This window comes from Trametes versicolor, assembly GCF_000271585.1.
Source record: "Trametes versicolor FP-101664 SS1 unplaced genomic scaffold TRAVEscaffold_10, whole genome shotgun sequence".
Lineage (NCBI taxonomy): Eukaryota > Fungi > Basidiomycota > Agaricomycetes > Polyporales > Polyporaceae > Trametes > Trametes versicolor.
This window is the reverse complement of record NW_007360330.1, coordinates 270602-286101: the sequence shown is the minus strand read 5'-3', so window position 1 is coordinate 286101 and position 15500 is coordinate 270602. Positions and strand designations below refer to the sequence as shown.

General features: G+C 56.2%; 4 protein-coding genes across 4 annotated transcripts; 3 read left to right on the top strand and 1 right to left on the bottom strand.

Moving 5' to 3' along the window:
- Positions 1-218: 218 nt before the first annotated feature.
- TRAVEDRAFT_130448 (uncharacterized protein) lies at positions 219-955 on the top strand (the record flags this gene model as incomplete). Its single annotated transcript, XM_008043935.1, has 3 exons — positions 219-349; positions 409-524; positions 582-955. 3 exons carry the CDS (start codon positions 219-221, stop codon positions 953-955), a joined length of 621 nt encoding a protein of 206 aa, XP_008042126.1.
- A 530-nt stretch (positions 956-1485) lies between these two features.
- TRAVEDRAFT_130913 (aldehyde dehydrogenase) lies at positions 1486-3378 on the top strand (the record flags this gene model as incomplete). Its single annotated transcript, XM_008043934.1, has 8 exons — positions 1486-1925; positions 1982-2126; positions 2186-2290; positions 2350-2448; positions 2510-2888; positions 2940-3074; positions 3136-3199; positions 3258-3378. The coding sequence occupies 8 exons, from the start codon at positions 1486-1488 to the stop codon at positions 3376-3378; spliced, it is 1488 nt and encodes a 495-aa protein (XP_008042125.1).
- A 124-nt stretch (positions 3379-3502) lies between these two features.
- TRAVEDRAFT_22597 (uncharacterized protein) lies at positions 3503-7199 on the bottom strand (the record flags this gene model as incomplete). Its single annotated transcript, XM_008043508.1, has 20 exons — positions 3503-3568; positions 3644-3951; positions 4013-4261; positions 4323-4453; positions 4506-4547; positions 4622-4685; positions 4731-4811; positions 4884-4897; positions 5037-5133; positions 5186-5472; positions 5550-5726; positions 5768-5963; positions 5997-6056; positions 6094-6155; positions 6214-6260; positions 6346-6413; positions 6468-6640; positions 6750-6782; positions 6951-6976; positions 7083-7199. 20 exons carry the CDS (start codon positions 7197-7199, stop codon positions 3503-3505), a joined length of 2298 nt encoding a protein of 765 aa, XP_008041699.1.
- A 3587-nt stretch (positions 7200-10786) lies between these two features.
- On the top strand, positions 10787-12085 carry TRAVEDRAFT_130498 (HET-domain-containing protein; the record flags this gene model as incomplete). The annotated part of the gene is made up of 1 exon (XM_008043933.1): positions 10787-12085. A coding segment is annotated over one exon (1299 nt), but the record flags the coding sequence as incomplete, so codon positions are not given.
- Between the last annotated feature and the right edge of the window lie 3415 nt (positions 12086-15500).

The window sequence follows — 15500 nt, the reverse complement described above, 5'->3', positions numbered from 1 at the left end:
TGGGTGGAAATAGTGATTTGGCCTACCGTCCGGAAGCGCCCGCAGCTTGTTTCCGCCCACCATCACCTCCAGGCTCGACGACGACTTCCACTTTCTGCACTTTGGGACCAGATGACTTGAACTAGAACTCAGCAAACATGTTCTCTCAGACTTTCAGGGCCCTCGGCATTCGGGCTCGTCCTCATGTTGTCGCCGCGTTCAGCCTCGGTGGACTATTCATGAATCCTGCACGACACTCCTCGTCGACGGCCTACTTGCTCCGGACTCCGCCATCTTCTGCCCCCCGCGAGGTCCCTACGCCGCTAGTGTTCGCTTCTTCGAGTAGCTGGGATGCAAACTCACGGACTGGGTCAGTTCCACACGCTATTCAAGGTCCCAGACGCGAACATTGAGCTGGGGTACACGCAGGATGAGCGCGTTCGCATCGTGGTACGCGGAACGCGGATATACGTGCCTCGAGATCGACCTCGGAAAGCCTGAAGGTGCAGCCACATCGGAGGCTCTCATGAGCAAGTACGAGTCTGGTGAGTGTTCTCATTCGCGAGATATCTGTCAACGTCGCGTCTCAGCGCGTCTTGCAGAGCTGGCGTCGCACATTCGTCTACTCGCCATACCCTTCGCGCCAGTTATCGTTTCCCGCGCCGGCGGCACACTCATTGCACAGACCTACATATCCTCGCACCCCGCCACCGGATTGTTACTCATCTCCCCGCCGTCATCGAATGCCGCGGCACCACCGTCGCTCCTGCCCACGCCCTTGCCGGAATTTGACTTCGAGGCGCGGTTCCCGTGTGCCGTCATGTGCACAGAGGCAGAGACGGCTCAGCTGGCAGAGGGAAATAGGTTGTGGCAGGACCCCGCAGTGGACAAGATTGTGGTCCAAGATGAAGCAGCAATCGTTGGGCAGGACGGGGTTGTCAAGATCGAGCAGTGGCTAGATGATCTCGGTATATGATGGCCCGTGACTCTACAGGTCGATCTCTTCATTCAATGTTGTTCGCCGCCTCAAGGCACCCGAAGCTGTCTAGCACAGTAAGCATCCTCAATATCATCGAAGATGACAGTATCCGCGTGGGATGGGAGTATCAAAGCCACGTTGAGCTCACACGAGTGTGCTTCCCGTGCACGACCATGCAGTGTCAGGTGAACACTCTCGAGGAGCCCTTGGGAAACTAGCTCGGGGCTTAAACTAGGCCTACATCGGCCTCATGTCTCCGAGGTATGTCGAGCGGCCAGAGCGATGTTGATACGATCTCATGCATGATCACTATGCGCACAGCACACCGTCGTGAACCCGTCAGACGGATGACGCAGTCCGCGATAATTGCGGAGGTCCCGGCTAGTGTCGGCTTGAATACCGTCTGCAGTTGAGATCGGCTTGCCGTACGGGGCCAAGAACAAATCAGGAAGGTCGCGACTTCACATGCCCCGCGGTATAAAGAGGGATCGTCGCGCCATGGAAGCGACCCCGTCTCACCCACAATCATGGCTCTCCCTTCGACGCCCCTCTTCATTGATGGCGAATGGCGCGCATCCAGCAGCGGCGCCACATACGAAGTGCGCAACCCGAACACCGGGAGGGTAGTCGGCACCGCCGCCTCAGCAACCGCGGAGGACTGCGCGGCTGCCGTGGAGGCCGCCGCGCGCGCATTCACGACGTGGGAGACCTCCCCGCTTCCGCTTAGGCGCGACATCCTGCTGAAGGCGTCCGACCTCCTCGCAAGCGACGAGTACAAAGTACGGGTGATGGCGGCGGTGGGCGAGGAGACGTCCGCGACCGCTGAGACGCACGTCTGGAACATCCTGGGGCCGACTAACGAATTGCGCAACTTCGCGGGTGCGATCGGGCAGCTGAAAGGCGAGGCGTTCACTTCGCACATTCCGGGGGGTCAGGTGTTTTGTCAGCGCAGACCGCTCGGTGTCGTGTAAGTGCTGGGATCGTGGAGACCGAGTGCTCAACTGACTTGCTGCTGTTCCACAGTCTCAGTATCGCACCATGGAATGCGCCCATTGGGCTGACTATCAGGGCTGTAGCGCTTCCCATTGTGTGTGGAAACACGATCGTCCTGAAGTGCTCGGAGGTTAGCCCGCGCACTCAAGCGCTCGTAGTCGAGATATTCGAAAAGGTGGGGTACGCTCACTACTTGCACTTGAGGATGTGTGATCCTGATAATATATCAACCAGGCCGGCTTACCGAAAGGAGTCCTCAACTTCATTTCGACGGCGAAAGAAGACTCGGGCCCCAGGGTGGCCGAGATCATCGCGCACCCTGCTGTGCGCAAGATCAACGTGAACGAATGATTTTTAGCATCGTACATCCAACAAGTTGCTCAAAATATTCATCCTAGTTCACAGGAAGCGACAACGTTGGAAAGCTCATCGCAGCTGAGGCGGCGAAATACCTGAAGCCCTGCGTATTCGAGCTAGGCGGAAAGTCGCCTGTCATCGTGAGTCGTCGTACGAGAGCCCTCATTCCGACAGGCTGCTAAGCCGCGTGCGACATTGCAGGTACTGGACGATGCCGACATCCCGCGCGCTGCCCGCGCAATCACGTCTTCCGCAGTCCTCCATGGCGGCCAGATATGCATGTCGACGGAGCGCGTCATCATACAGAAGGGCGCGGCCGACGCGCTTATCGCTGAGCTCACTGCACTGTTCAAGCAGGTTGTAGCTGGGGACCCGCAATCCGACCCAACGGTCGCCTTTGGAGGGCTGTTCACGCAGGGCTCGGCGGAGAACGTCCTGAAGATGATCAAGGAGGCCGTCGACGCGGGCGCGAAGCTTCTCGTCGGAGACCTTACAAGGGACGGCGCGGTGGTGCAGCCACACATTGTCGCTGACGTGACGCCGGGAATGCGACTTTGGCAGCGGGAGAGCTTCGGGCCAGGTAAGGGACTACCTTCGAGGCTATATGGAGCTGACTGACACTCGGCGGTAGTTGCGGCACTCAGAATAGTCGACACGATCGATGAGGCTGTTGCCGCGGCCAACGATTCAACGTACTCGCTCGTGGCAGGCGTGTGGTCGAGAGACGTTCACAATGCCTTCGACGTCGCCGCGCGGATTCGGGCAGGTAACGTTTTCCGTACCTTGTCATCTAGGCAGGGTAGTGTTTTGACGCTGTACTAATGCAGGTTGCACGAATATCAACGGCCCTACGATTCATTCCGAGTGGATGAAGGGGCATGGCGGACTTGGGTGAGTATGAACACCATCACTGTGACCCTGACGCTAACGTGCTCTGCGTGTCGTGCAGAGGTTCGACTGGCTACGGCCGCTTCACTGTCGAGGAGTGGACCGATATGCGCACGATGGTCTTACACCCTGCCCGAGAGCCGCCATACCTCATCACATCCAAGCTAGCGAGGTTGACTTAGTTTATGCCAGGGGAATGCAGGGCGTGATTGATTGGGACTCTGTGGTCATAACTCATAAATGTATCACTGACAGAAAATGTTCGGTCGAGTGATGCACAGATACAAAACGATATATCATGCCCGACTACGCTATGTCGGAGATTTTGAAAGTGGGGAACTCCCTCACCGCGTGTTCGGGGAAGATCGCGTCCTAAACCACAACACACACATCAGCGGGCGCGTTCGCGGTCCCTAGCCAGGTCGAAGCGAAGCAAACTGAACGCACCACGGCCGGTATCAATGTGATATTCCTCGCCGGGCCCACGCACGTCGCCGCATTTTGATCTTCCGCGAAGAGGTGATTATCCTTAGTCCCCGCGGTTGGACACGCCACAACGGTGAGCGTATGGCCCGCGTCACGCCAGATTGGTCTGAGTGATCGCATCTTGGCGGGGCTTAGGGACACCGTCGACGGGTCTATTGCGTAGTGCATTCCCCGATGGATCGCGTTGTCGGCGCCGAGCGGGTACCACTCGTCGAAGGCATAGAGGACTGGGCCGCGGCTGACTGCGACGTGTCCCGGGCGCAGCTGGTCTGTGAAATACAGACAGAGAGGCTCGTCAGAGGACATATGAGCGCAGACACTGGGACGAACCTGCGACAATGTCCAAGGGAAGATTGAGCGTGAAGTTTGTTGTCCCTGGTTCCACGCGGAAAGCGTGCATCCCGTCAACCGGCGAGCAAGGGCCCGGATCGCTCCCGTTGACGGAGATCGTCGCACCCGTTGACCACTTGGGGATGCGCGTGTAGTACATAAACGTCTTCTGAGCGACAATGACTCCTTGGGAGAGTGTGTCCCAGCTATAAGGGTAGCTCGAGTTAACTGAGATCACGACCTGGTTGTCTAAGACGCATTCTCCATCAGTTGAAGTCGTACACGCGTACCGCTGAATACCCTGACGCACCTTCTGCAAGCGTTGTGTTTACGGTGAAGGGCCCGGGCAGGACTTGGATAAGGGACTTGCGGTCCGCTGTGTACAGGAACGCCCCGTAGATCAGATCGAAGGCTCCTTCGGGATATAGGACAGCAGTGCATCTGCGCATCCGGTTAAAGTACTCGACGCGAGGGGTAATAAACAGCCGCTTACGTCGGATTGTCGCCGCTGTATGCCAACAAGTCTTCGTACGGCCTGAACGATAGCCGGAGGATTATCAGTTACGTCGGATATACGTGCCGCTCCGTCACTGATGGGGGACTGCATACCCATTCGAAGTGTGCGTCTCTCTACACAGCGAGAGACTGCTGGTGATCCCCCAAGACCCTGGGCCTACAGTTAGATAGGGACTGAGACAGCTAACCAAACAGAGCTCACTAAGATTGAATGATTGTGGAGCTAGTACAGCTGCGTGCGCGATGCGCTCCACGTTTTCCAAGTATATGAGGTCCCCGCTGACTTGATACAAATAAAGAACTCTACAAGGAATATGTCAGCCGTGTTCACGCTTCCGTTCAGAGCACCTCTTACGAGCGTATGGTTTCCTATCGATGATATGGGCGGTTGAGGCACAGTAACTCAGCGGTGTGTGCGAGATGGAGATACTCACTGCGGTGAGATGTGTCCTGACAGGAGGAAGGGTATGGTGAGAGACTATCGGTGGCAGAGATGACATCATCTTACCATCCTTCTTCCCAATACCGGCCGATGTGCATGGAAGGCGCGAAGAGGCCGGATGGTTGTCCGTGCGGTGTCAAGATCGTATCCCACGCAGTATCGTCTTTCACAACCCTGATAAGCACCAATTACAGTGGAGATGACCATCGGCGCACCAGAGCCATTGTCGCTGAGACGGTGCCTCGCGCCCAGAGTGGCGAGCGCCTTCGCTGCGTTCATGGCGTGCCATTGGATCCCGACGTCGGGGAGCTGCCAGTGTTGCTGCGTCGGGTCCGCCCTGGGGAAATTCTTGTCCGAGTCAGTGTGGCGACTATCGCATCTTCGGCGTATAAACAGTACCTCCTCTCTGAAGACGGGTGTCAAGGACTCTCCGGTCTGCGAGAGCATAAGCATGATCTCCATAAGGACGTCCTCATGTCCGCTCGGGTGGAACTCATAGAGCCTACGACAGCCAGATGTCGCGCGCGCCTGGGTGAGTAAAACTGTAGAGCTATCCCAGGCCGGTTTTGAAGAGCGCACCATTGAAGTACTACAAGCAGATCCCCGGCGTACACTGAGGCGTCATCCTCCAGCCCCTCGCCCCGGCGCAGCATGTCGTGCACGAGCGCCACGAATCTATGCAAGCCAGCTGCAATTCGATCGGCTCGGGCGGGCTTCGCATCGGCGATGCGCATCGCCCCCAGGAGGAACGGAAGCCTAAAGTGCCAGCTATATGAGCCAACATCGATAGAAAAAACTTCACGTAATAGGCTCGCCTTGCGGAGAGCCGGCGCGGCCTTCCCGTAGTGACTTCCGGGCCAAGCCAGCCATCTGCGTCCTGCGTATCGATGTAATAGTCCAGAAACTGCTCCGTCTGAGATAGGAGAACCTGGTTTTCGGAGATGCCGGCGATGGTGACCATGTCGTTCTGCGTGTCAACGTGAGGGTGAGCATCTATACAACCGAAGATACGAGTGCGCTACTTACGAACCAGTGGCTTCCGGCTGCTCCGCCGCGATGTGGTGGAGATGGCGGTGTAAGCTATCCCTTTAGGCGGCAGGGGAGTAAAGTTAAATCGACGCACCTCCTTCGATGGAGTAAACCGGCGCCCGTCTCGCGACCCATTCCGTGTCTGCACGGGATAGACTGACATGGCATCGTTCGGTGAGATGGGGTATCACTTGAGTAACGACGCAATGCTCACTATTGGTAGAAACCTTCCGCTTTTCCAACTTGGGCTCGTGGTGCGAGCTTGCGGCAGAAGGGGAGGATACACACGGATTGTTAACGTCGCTCGTCATCATAAGTCCAGTTCGACGACTCGGACAGGACGTACGAAATCCTGCAGCCATCCACCGGGCTTGACATCGCCAAGGGGAAGGTTGATGTACTTTTTCGGCGTGACTACAGTCGTTTGTGTGAGCATCGAGTGGAAAGCAACGATGTGTTGCTACCTACGGCCCTGAGTAAAACTGGTGCTTGCTACTGTGACGCTCAATAGCGCCGCAGAGACGAGCAGGACGGGATGTATACTCTTCATGGCGGCTAGCGGAGTGCGACTCGCGAGCAAAGCGACGTTGTGCGGGCGCGAGCGGTTGACGGAGCCTTTGTAGGCGACGACTTCGGCTGCGCTAGAGATAAGGTACACATATGTAGACATGTGATCATGTTTTGATTGCGACGGTTGACTGAAAGTTTCAGTGAAAGTCCGGCCTCGTTGCCTTAACAAAAAGAACGTACATCGGGGAGAACACCGATTGCGGCACATTCGGTCTGTCGCGTCGAGTCAGGGCCCATGATCATTGCTCGAGAGCGCAACGGTCGACGGTACCCTGGGCAGATGTTTTTGCACTGCACAACAGACTCGGAGTGGTCTGGATCTCGCGCCCGTGGCGGAACCTGGCGGGGATATGATGATCAGACCACAGTGTGACAGCGCACAGCTGATCGCAGAGCGAGCGTGTGTTCTGGAAAGGGATCAAGTGGATGAAGCTGCAATGCACAGTTTCGTCGTCTAGGCAGACTTCAACGAATGATCAATAATGGATAAACAGAGGTGAATTGAGGTCTTACTTTGGTATCCTCGGTGGGTAAAGCAGGACGAGAGCTGTGCCCCCCGACTCTGTAATAGTAGATGACTAGGTATTGAATATAACTTGTCACTCCGTCGAATATGAGGTTCCCCGTCATCGGTGGGGGCGTTAGCTTTCCTCTCTTCTCTAATCAGTGCCGGCATGGAGGTGTGGGCTATGGAGAATATGAGGCCCCTTTCTGTGCGCCAGAGTTCAGCATCTGGTCAGTCCCCGTGAAAACTAACTTCGATCGCAGGAGGCGCAGTTCTGGACAATGATTCGCGTCCTTGTCTTGACCGCGCAACCATCGCTTCCGGGGTGTTCTCTTTTGCACGAATGCGGGCAGCTGAACGCATTGAATTCAGGAAAACATCCTGCACATGAAATCAGTAAGGGAAGCTTCGCGAAAGTGGTTTCGAATGAGCTCACGAACTCGTGTTCTGCTTGTGGTCCTTCTGCACGCTGGAGATATGCGGAGAGGCTCAGCAAGTCATAGGCTCTGGGGTCACAAAATCGACGATGCCCCATGGGGAGAGTGCGTAACGAGTCAAGACAAGAGCCGCCGTTCGCTAGCCTCGTGGCTCGCGGGAGAGGGAGACACGAGAGACACGAGCGCTTTTATAGGTACGTCACCGCGTGCGAAGGCGCTACACGACCTTGTCTCTCCCCTCCACGCAGACTCGAGTAGCAGGCCGACACCATCAGGCCCAGCTTGTGGTTGGTCAAAGATGTTGCAGTCCCAATCCACTCCAGAGTACTGGCAATCGCAAGGCTCGGGAGTCAGAGGTCCGACAGAGTAACGATGCACGTTGGTTTTCGTTACAAAGGATCAGGAACAAGTACTAACCTCACGCGTACAGGACCCGACCGAGATATGCATCTTCATGAACTCGAGCCACATCCTGCTCCGTGAAGAACAAACGCTCGCATGCGACATGGAGACCGAATATAGAGTCAAAAAGGCAGGACAACCGCCGTGAGCGTACCGTTTCATTTCGCTCGCAGTATAATCAATAGGTGCACGGTGCACTGCCCGTACTGACTGCAGATCCGCTGAATAGGATCCTCTTGGCCAACGAATACCCCGAGTCCTATACCCGGATATTCTCGAAGTGTGGCCAAGGTGTTTCCTCCCGCAAGCTCCCGACGCACTCGGATGCGGCAGTGCGGCTACCGATTCGCAATACGACGTCCATCTCCCCACCGCACGCTCGAGCTCTGGTAAGCGATGTGACAGCGGACGAGGCGTTTCCCGAACGAAGCCCTTCGGCGTCGACTCATATATGCGACATACGGATGCGACTCGGACTCCTACGATCGCTGTCGAATCCGGCCCTTCTGGTCCGACCATCGGCACCTCCGAAGCTCATTTCCCAAATATTCCAGACATAAGCGACGTATATGTGGACGGTAACCAAGCATTTCTTCGACGGAAACACATACGCGGCCACAGGTGAGCTCGTATGTGCACAGAAATACCTGTGTACTCACTTCTCCATATCGTCATGGCCCTCGTTCACCTCTGCGCTTTATTCAGACTACTCTAGAGGTCGCGCCTGCGTGAAATCCGATCAGGAAAACAAAATATGGATGACCCCGCTTCGTACTAGGAACGGGATCGTGCTTCTCACGGCGAGCGTGACGCTCGCGAGCTTGAGGGCCATGGACTACGGGGAACAGTCATCGGTGCGTGTCTAGTTGTTCTTCGAAGTATATGGCACATCTCCACGAGCTGCATACCACGCCATAGTGATTGTGTCGTAACAAGCACTGTCAGACTGCATCGTTCTCAGGTATGCCATCCACGCCTTCCTGCCTCCATCAGAAGCTCACCGGTTCAAACGACCTCACAGACATCCACCACGTGCCTTATCGCACAGAAAGGCTCGCAGTGATATCGCGCATTGACGGTTCCGATGCGTCTACACTGCCCAGAATGCGCACATTACGCCTGTACATGTTATGATTCCGTCCGTGTACTACGTGTATGCAGCACAGTGAGGCGGTGTCTGCCCGCATATATCGACCAGTATGCATAGCTTCTGTCATGAGCTCGCCACAATGCATAACCGCCGCTGTCATTTAGAGGTACGTCCACCACACATTTCCGTCCTGTCTGCGGCGAGATTGCGTCCACAGAAGGCTCCCAATCTTCGGGCTAATATTCGTACGTTCCCTCGCAGCCAGCCGCACCGTCGCTGATCGCCCGAACACAGCAATCACGCAGGCATGTCTGGGGTCCTTACGTCTACTATAGCGCTCAAATGACGCCTCCTCTCACAGCATGGCCGCCTCGAGGAAGTCTCGCCCGTATCGCGCAGGCGTTCCCTCATCTTGTTCAGGAAGACATTTGGGCTATGCGCACCGGTTTGCGCATTCTGGCATGTTTTGCGTCATACGGCCTCCGAGTGACCTTGCTATCTCCTTCACGCTTCGTCGCGGCTCTCGTGTGCGCCAAACTCGCAAGAGCAAAATGGTACAATGGTTGCAGCGCACGGGCGGCACATCGGTGTATGGATTTTCTGCCTTTCTTCCAAGTCATGCTCGCTGTTCTATTCCAAGCTCCTGTTTAATCTCAGCGCGGCACTCTCTGTATAGGACGATGCTATCCACTCCGCCATACACACCGATTCGTCGTGTCTGTCATCCACCTCCCGCGCGGCTGCAAAGAACGGCACGACACTCAAACAATGCAACCGATATCTACGCGCGCGCTCACTGATAACACAGTTCCGTCTAGACGACCCGTCGCTGGCACCGCCCACCTGCCAAGTCCCGGCTCGCTGTCAAAGGTCTCCCTTCTCCAGTCCACCACGCGGCCTTCGTTTCCTCGGGAGCATCGTTTTGTAAAAATAGCATGGCATGTGCCCAGGATGAGCGCGCGACTGCCTCGGAATGGCGATGATCTATATCATGCCCAGGGTGTCTAATCGGCCGCCCCCACGTCCTTAGTCCTCATCGTCCACTGCCGTCCCAACGCGTCTCGCCCACTCGCCGTCCCCTTCCTCGATCTCCATGTCCTCCATCCTCTCCGAACTTCCCTTCTTCCCTGAGCAATCTACTCTCTCTCAACTACCCTTCTTCTCTGAGCCCCGTGTTGACGGTTACGAGCTGCCGCCTAGGCCATCGTACCTCTGCAAACGCTTCCCTGAGCAATCTACTCTCTCTCAACTACCCTTCTTCTCTGAGCCCCGTGTTGACGGTTACGAGCTGCCGCCTAGGCCATCGTACCTCTGCAAACGTTGCTGGGAGGGTCCGTTCGCGATGAGTTTGGGGTTTCGCTACATGCCCTCGCTGGATGGACCACGGTATCAGAATAGGAACAGCAAGTTTCAATACTGTGTCTCTCTCAACCAGTTGAAATCGGGCCGTGATAGGCGCTGCCAATGGTGCGCGTTCGTGTACAATGAGTACTCGCGGAATCAGCGTCGGGAGATCGTGAAGATCACGATGACGTGGCGCCACATCCCGGGGGGCCAGTATTATGTCGAAGCAGATTCTGCAATGTTTCGTGTGGATGCCGACAGAGTTCGAATTTTTGAGGGATTGGTGTGCACAACTCACGGTGCGTCGAAGTACATACGGGGCACTTTCAAGCCGCCATTAAAAGGGCGGAGACACTAATAATAGATTTGGTTAGATGACCCCGCGGCGTCTTATATCAAATGGCGAACCGTCATGAAGGACGTAGGATCACCCCTTGCCATGGGCTTCGCAAGACAGCACATCGACGAGTGTGTCCGTGAACATGAGGGCTGCAAACACTTGTCCACCCCTCCCCCGCTCCTCCCCACGCGTCTCGTGGATTGTACGGATCCCGCTCATCCACGCCTGGTTTTCACAAGCCGCAAACGCGGTGAATATCTTGCGCTCAGCTACGTGTGGGGTGCGGACCAATTCCACAAAGCCATGAAATCCACTGTGTTACTTTACGTAGAGGGGTTCGACTCGCGCATTCTCCCCCGGACCATCCACGACGCCATCTTCGTCACACACGCGTTGAAATTCCAGTACCTATGGGTGGACGCCCTCTGCATCACTCAAGACGACGGCATAGATCGGCAGCACGAGATTGGGCACATGCATCATATCTACCGCCATGCGACCCTGACAATTTTTGCCGCCTGCACTGCGAGTGCCAGCGACGGCTTTATCTACGAAGGCGAACTCCCCGATCCATGGGACCTCTCTTGGAGCGCGCTCAGCCTGAGTTTGCCCTTCATCTGCCCTCCCTCTTCAACCTCTGCGGGTTTCCGGGATGGCTCTCCGGTATCACAGTTACAGCTGGGCTACATTCACCTTCGTCCGCCGTCCCGTATCGATCTAGAATACCACCGCTCACTTGGGGTCATGGCCACACGCGCCTGGTGCATGCAAGAGTACCTCCTCTCACCGCGCGCCCTCATCTTCACTGCTGACAGACTCCTGCTGTTCAAGTGCCGTACCAATATCCGGGGTGTTGGCAACTCAGTTCATTGCTTTGATGACACCGAGCCCCGGCTACCCGACGTGCTCTTCCTCCGAGACCCGCCTGCAGCGGAGCCAGGTTCCAAGGAGTGGATCGACACACGCATAGCTTGGCTCGAAGTCGTGCGAGACTATAGTGGCCGTAGCGCTACCCTGGAGTCGGACAAGCTGGTCGCATGCGCTGCGGTTGCGCAGCGATTCGCCCGTGTCCTGGGCTGTGATTACCTCGCGGGTTTCTGGCGCTCGGATACGCTCCTCAACGACCTGCTGTGGAAATCCCTTGCGGATATGCCTCCAAGAAGGCGTGTACCCCGTCCCCCACCCGCATACCTTGCACCGTCGTGGTCATGGGCGGCGGCCCAAGCCGTTACCTACCGAGCCGTTACCTACGGGTTTCGGACCAATATACATGAGACAAAGGGCCTGAGGCCTGAATATATCGCACTTGCGGAGATCATCCCGAATCGGTGCGAGGTCACGCTCAAAGATCCTTCGCTTCTCTTCGGTGAAGTTACGGGTGGAACCCTCGTCCTGCGCGGAACGGCGATTCCCTGTCGTAGTACCGCCCGCGCGGTGGCCGCCCGCGCGCTGGCCGCCCCTCCCCCCGATCGGAGGGTCACTCTTATTGAGCCATGGCTTCCTCTATACCCCTTGAAGGTGGTCATCCCATCATACGAGGATGCACAGCGTCCGCACTGGGGGATCCGACTTGGCAACTCAAACTCGGACGCAGGAGACACAGGAGACTCGGGAGAACCAGCGGGCTACACCATATCTGTTGACCTTGATTGGCCACTGGATGTCGATGAACTGCCGGAGCGGATATGGCTTGTCCCGTTTCTCAAGAAACAGAGCAGCATAGTCGGGATTGCCATGCTCCGGTTGGATCCTCCATGGTGCGGCTTATACTCCGAACCTGACCCAAAGACGGTCTGCTTCCGGCGGGTGGGGTACTTCGATGACGACTATGAAAACATGCCGGAGCATCCACTTTGGGGTCCGCTGGTTCGGGATATACAGGACGAAGACATGCGCGCACAGGTATGGAGGGACATTGCAGTTGTATAGGCCAAGCCAGTGGTGCTTCCGATTTGTGGCAGGCTACGGACATGGACACTGGTTATGACATGCCCGCCGTCTTTTCGACCATGATGTACTGATACATATTATTTCTCGAGTCTTCCGCGCATGTATACCTCCGGATCCATCTACGGTTACGAGTCGCCCGTGGACGTTATGACTTACCTCGCTTGTCTGGACGTACAATGGCGGGAATGGGCATACACGGCGACGATATGAAATGTGATTGTGTGCAATTTATGACCATCGTGACCTAGTATTCCAGCGTGCTATCATCAACGTGTACGAAGCCATTATACGTCTTAGTTAGCGACAGACCACTTACTGGATCTGCACCATAATCAGAGGAGTTTATATTCAAATATATCATGCCCTTCAGCCAGCGCCAGCGCGTCTGTACCGAGAGGGTGTATAATAGGAGGCTGGAGCCCATGCAAACCCCGGGTAGCCTGTGGCTCCGGTGCCGCTAACATTTAGCTTGGACGAAGGATAGAGAGCCGCCCGATTGCATAGCTTCACGTCGGTCGGCACGGGCTCCTACAGAATTCTCCATACGACGTCTGTAGCGAACCAACCAGCTGAACAAGGGTAACCTGCAGGGCCGATGTGCGTCAATTCAGCACTGCACGATTGAAAGTACTCGCCTTGATGTTTCACGAAGGTTAACCTCCCCAGCAAACGACATAGTTATCCCCGTCGGGGTGTTAGGACGTACGAACCGCTTAGTAGAACACATGATTTAGACGCAGCGTGAGTACGTACCGGACCAGCGAAGAGGCGCTACGGTCGCCGAGAGCGTGCAGGCCGACAAACCCGGCCACCGACGAGTTCTAGATCAGCCGCCACGGAGATGTACCGGAAGAGGGGCGACCGCCAAATTGTGCGAGATCCTCACACAACCCCAAGCCGCAGTGTCAGAAATCGCGCGTGCGCGTGCGTGTACTATACTTCGTTGAACAAGCCCTACATCGCTTCACGACATTTAGGAATGGGCAAACACGGCCTTGGTCATCACCAACGTGTCGGTGATTTTTTCCTTCCTGATTCCGAGTGTGAGCACGAGGAGCACCCGGAGAGATTACTCACCTTCATGTCGTTGAGCAGTGTTAGACGGAAGGGCGGTAGCGAGGATGTTTTCGGGGACACACATCACTCCATCCATCCTGTGGCACCGTGACTCGAAGGGCGCATGCACGCCGATGTATGCGACTCGGAGCCCGCCGCTGAGTCTGTGAAGGCGCCGGAAGCGCTGCCGGAGAGCGAGGGGGACGAGATGCCAGCGCAGTGCAATATTCGCGCAGTCGACGATGTTGCGCAGCACTTTCATCATTGTAGAGGTACACGAGGGCCTTGCGAAAGCGTAGCGTCGTTTGGGAGCGTGAGAACGCGAGAACGCGAGGGGGCTGGGCTGTCGTGCCGTAAATACCTAGTAGGGGGGTACGGTCGTCGGTGGAGTTCATGTCCGAGTGAGCCGTTGCCGCAAATATCGCCAGATAAGGGACGTACGACTATGCTGTCTAATCCGACGTGCATCGGATGACATGATATGGCGGGAGATGAGACGCCCCGCGTATGGTTCAGAGTGCACGCGCCGCAACAAACGATCTGTTCAGAGACGGGAAGCAGAGTTCGTATGTATACGGACCGTAAACGTACGTAGTACTCACGCGACGCGACTCCACCAATACACGCTGCGAGATGTAGAATTCCGATCTCGGAGGGTCCAACGACAAGTACCGCGTGCGCTGGTTGCACCGCTGATGATGGATGATTGAATTGAGCTCAAAGAGAATGCTTGCTGGCGATGCTAGCCACGCAAGCAACCTCGGAGCGACGAGGAGGCAGAGACAGAAGGATAGCCTGAACAGGCCGCTCCATCGCAGGGCGGCAGCCTGACGCGCGACACGTAGGAAACACAACTCGTACGGGACCTAGAGATCTGCGGACGCTACAGGAAGATTTCCACAGAGAGAGAAGCCTAATACCAGAGACCAAAAAAACGCGAGCATGTGACGGACATACCTGTGAGCGTGCCACTGTCGATCACCGACTTCGTGTCCGCGCATGCCGTCCGCCACGTCGCGATCTGTTAGACATGGTAAGCGGAGCTCGGATAAGACGGGTGAGGAACGCACCTTGTGCCTTTGTTGCTCGACATCATCCAGAAATTCGAACAGGAGCGGACAAGTCAACATGTTCTAGGCAATGCGAGGGAAGGCACCGAGATCGAGTGCAGTAGCGGTGCCCAGGCAAATCTAGCAGAGGACGGTATGGGTTACATCTGGAAGCTTGACCTGGACGCGATTGTACCTTCCACAGCAGGTTTTGAGCAGGGCAGGTAGAGGACGAGGCACAGCGATCGGACGGTCAAAGCGAGACACGGGTCGCGAGCGCTTACACGTACGTCACTGCGTGCACGAGGATGCACGGTGCCGGGCCCACGCTACACGACAGTGTCTCTCCCTTCATACCGTCTCTACGCAGGTCCGAGTATCAGCTGGCCACGGCCACAGTTCTCAGGCATAAAAGCTAGCTTTTGGTGCGTTACAGAGGTTACGCACTGCAGAGCAGTACTGATCATGCTGCCATTTGTTCAGCATCGTGCGGCTTCAATGACACGGCATACTGCCACTCACCAGCATCTCTCAACATAGGTCAGTGGTTTGCATTCCATATGTCGTGCAGATGCATATATACAGCGATTTGCTACAGCCTTTTTCCAATATTCGCAGGCTAGGCCCGGGCAACGCGCCAGCAAGGGCTCTTGTGAACTGGCCATCGCCGAGTACCCCGGTGCTTCCTCGTTTCCTCGTCTGTTGTGACGCTGAACCGCGTCGCTGTTGTTGCCTATGCAGTCTCATAGCTTAGACAC